The following is a 3,722-nucleotide window of genomic DNA, read 5'->3' as shown; positions in this document are numbered from 1 at the left end:
CTTTAACCCCCCCTTTTTATCTTCTTTCCCCTCCTTCTTCTCTCCTATCTCTCCTTTCTCCTCTCCTCTCCTCTCCTCTCCTCTTCTCATCCTCTCCCCTCTCCTCCTCTCCTCTCTCCCCCCCCCCTCCCCCAGCAGCTTCCTCGAGGCCGAACAGGTAGATCCTCCCTGATCGCTAAGCTACCACAGGGGACGGCCAGGTAGTAGACGTCGTCCGCCGCCGCCTCCGCCGCCCGCGTGCCTCCGCCCCGCTCAGCAAAAAATCAGCATTATATCAGGAGGTGCCAAAGCCGCAGCATCTCCATGAGGTGAGCGTCGTGCGTTTTGCCGCGGCGCGCCGCCGCTGCGCCGACTGGCTCCCGGTTCGAATCGTCCTTCGCGGAGCGAACGCGGCGACACGTGCGCACGTCGCGCGCGTGTGCGCCTGCGACAAGACGAGACGAGACGAGAAGAGAAGGAGAAGTAGACGGTTGTTGTTTTTGCTGCCGCGGCCGCGCCGCGAGCTCGCGTCTGTTTTGGCGCCGACGACGCGACGCGCCCCGCTGCGTGAGGTGGCGCCGCCGCGGAGTCGGCGCCGCGATCAACCGCGCGCCAGCGGCGAGCGGCGCAGCGCGGCCACCATGCGGCGCGACGTGCCCGCCGTTCGATTCTGTTTTTCTTTCTTTCTTTCTTTTACCCTTGGGTTCCCATCCCTCCCTTGGGGTGTCTGCTTTCTTTCTTTCTTTCACCCTTGGGTTGTCTGTTTTCTTTCTTTCTTTCTTCCTTCGCCGAGAGAGGTCGCGGTCTTTTTGGGAGAGAGATTTTCTTTTTGTCGATCGCTTTTGTCAGTAGGAGGCCCGCGTGTCGCGATGCGCTCCCCGCCCCCGTTCTTCCGGTGTCCCTGATCGTCCTTCCTTCCAAGATCCTGCTCGTGCAGGTGGGGACCCTGGCCGTCTCCCCCACCCCTTTTTGGAATTCAGTCATTAACCTCACTCACGACACACCCAGGCGCCAGGGCCGGGGAGCAAGTGGCGTGTCCGATTTATTTATTATCTACCCCTAGAAGAAGAAAACACCGGCTTCTTCTTGACGTCCTCCAGCGTTCGTTTTCTTTTTGACACACTGTGTGTACCCTGCCCAGCCCCTTTCCGTGTCGCGATGCGCTCCTCCCTCCCGTTTCCCGTGCCCCCTGCCTGATCGTCCTTCCCGGATCCTGAGCACGTCGCTCGTCGGGTCTACGTGTCTGTTCGGTATCTCCTTCTTCGGGTCGATCCCTTTTGGTAAGGGACCCCACGATCGTCTCGCCCTCCCTCACTTGCGATCCCTGGTGGTGGTGGTGGGGGGGGGGTCTGACAAACACGGTGGCCATCTCGGCGGCAGTGGCGGGTGTCTGTGACCGATCGTGCTACAAGGGACGGGGTAAGCCCACGAGTCGTAACGCTAACGGGGGTCGGAGGGTGCCGTCTCGAGCCGTCGGCACCCCATCCAATCAGGGTACTTCCACTACGAACGTGGGCTCGTCGCTGTCCCCAACCGAGACCTGGACTGTCTCCTCTCCAAGAGGCAAGTGGGCGCGCAGCAGGTGGCTGATCTGCTCGTTCCCCGCCAGCTGCAGTGGCGTCTCGCCAGTTGCATTGGGCATGAGCGGGTCGGCTCGGGCTGCGAGTAGGAGTCGCGCGGCTTCGTGCTGTCCGCGTGCTGCTGCCCAGTGGAGCGGCACACGATCGCCATCAGAGTCGCGGGCGTTTGGATCCGCCGCCGGATTGCGGCACAGAAGGTACTTGAGCCGAGCCGTCTGCCCGAGGGCAGCATGCAGCGAGAGGCCGTGAAGGCCGTTGAAGACTTTCTTACTCTCGCACGGCCAACCACCTTTTTGAACTATCGCCTTCTTTAAGACTCGCGCACTGCTCGGGCTGCCGCTGTTGTTGGCATCACTCTCCTTGTTGCACCCTCGCGAAACCGTCCTCGTCTGAGCGCCAGTGCCGCCGCCAGCGTCGGCGTCGTTCGTGGCCTCGATGACGTGGCTCACCCTCGCCGCCAGCCACCGGCGGGCTGCAATTCGAGCGTCGTGAGGGTCACCCGGTCCTCGGTGGGAGCCGCAGGGGGGGGCCATCTCGCATTTGATGAGTGGTCGTGCGAGGTGAAACGTCGGAAACTTGTGTCATCATCTCTCTCTCTTCTCTCTCTCCGTGTACGTTTCAGTGTCTAGACACAGAGGATTTCTCTCTCTCAATGTACGTACTTTTAGCTTACTGGGAGAAAAGAGAGAGGGGGTCTAGAGGGTCTCTCAATGTATGTGGCTCTTACGTACATTCCCGGAGGAGGACTGCTGACAGGATTTGCGATTTTTTTTTGCGATTTTAGGAAACCAACAAGAAATCACGACTCTCACAGTGATTTGGCTCGGCAGCTTGTTAGCCCTCAGCCGAAGCTGGTGTGGTTCTTACGAACATACCCGAGAGAGAGAGAGAGAGAGCACACCCCCCTCTCCCCTCCTTTCTTTCTCCCAGTAAGCTAAAAGTACGTACCCGAAGGTGGACTGCTGACAGGGTTTGTTTGCGATGAGGACATGAATGAGGAGTGACTCCGAAGCTGCTGCGGGACACTCGCGGGCCGAGGACTCTGCTGATTTTAGCTTTTCTCCTGTTGTATGTGGCTCTTACTAAGAAGGGAGATCTTTCCGGGCTTTGAAAGAAAGAACAGAGAACGCCAAACGAGGGATGGGGGAGGAGGAGTGGAGGACAGGGTCCACACCTGCACGAGCAGGATTTTGGAAGGACGATCAGGGGCACAGGTGGGGCTCTCCTGCTCCTGACAAGGGAAGAAAAGAAAGAAAACAGAAACCCCAAGGGAGGGGGATGGGAGGACGGCACGCTGTTCACTAGGGACACGACATGCGCGCGCGCTTATTCTTTTTCCCCTCGTCGGCCGCCATCATGGGCGGCTGCTGCTCTTCTCAGGTGGATGGCGACGCCGGAGATCGCTCCGAAAGCCATCTCCTCGAGGACCCGCCGCGCCAGCCGTCGCCCGACTCGACGGCGTTGAGGGACCTGCCGCCTTCGCCCACCGTGTTGGAACGCTTGCCGCCGCGATCTCCCGGTCGCATGGATGACGCTGAGAGTTTGCATTTACGGCAACCCTCGCCACTGCCAGAGCACACCTCACCGCCGCAGCCCACACCACTGCCAGAGCAGACGTCGCCGCCGCAAGACGGACGCGAGGCGGGCACGCTCAAGCCAAAGTACATGACACTCGGCCAGCTGAAGCGCGCGCTGCGCCAGCGCGGCGAGCAGCCCGCCGAGGGGGCGAGCAAAGAGGCGCTGCAGGCGCAGCTGAGCGCGTTGCTAGGGCTCGACCCGTCGGGCTTCTCTGCGGCGGCGGCCGAGGCGGACCGGGCCGCCGTGCAGAAGAAGGAGGCGTTCGAGGCGCGGCGCGCGGCGGCCGAGCAGGCGCTGCAGGCCCAGGCGGCGACGAGGAAGCGCACGGAGGGGTCGCTCGAGCTCGCCGGCATACGAGTGGCGACGGGCGGCGGGGAGGTGGCCGGCGGCGAGAGCGCCCAGGAGGGCGAGCTGTGCGCCGTCACCATGAGCCGCCCAAAGGGCGGCGCGTCGCGCCGACCGCCGACCCGCAAGCCTCCCGGAGCGGCCCGGGAGGGCGGCGGGCTCAACGTAGGGTAGCGCTGGCAGGGAATCCACCGAGACGTAGACTCTCTTCGACCCGCCATTGTAGGAGGCACTTGGAGC

General features: G+C 62.3%; 1 protein-coding gene across 1 annotated transcript; it reads left to right on the top strand.

Annotated features, from left to right (window-relative positions):
* Positions 1 to 2,873: 2,873 nt before the first annotated feature.
* Positions 2,874 to 3,656, top strand: EMIHUDRAFT_246943 (hypothetical protein; the record flags this gene model as incomplete). Its single annotated transcript, XM_005765720.1, has 2 exons — positions 2,874 to 3,099; positions 3,169 to 3,656. 2 exons carry the CDS (start codon positions 2,874 to 2,876, stop codon positions 3,654 to 3,656), a joined length of 714 nt encoding a protein of 237 aa, XP_005765777.1.
* Positions 3,657 to 3,722: the final 66 nt, after the last annotated feature.

Source organism: Emiliania huxleyi, assembly GCF_000372725.1.
Source record: "Emiliania huxleyi CCMP1516 unplaced genomic scaffold EMIHUscaffold_538, whole genome shotgun sequence".
NCBI classification, from domain to species: Eukaryota; Haptophyta; order Isochrysidales; family Noelaerhabdaceae; genus Emiliania; species Emiliania huxleyi.
This window is presented reverse-complemented; position numbering and strand designations above follow the sequence as displayed.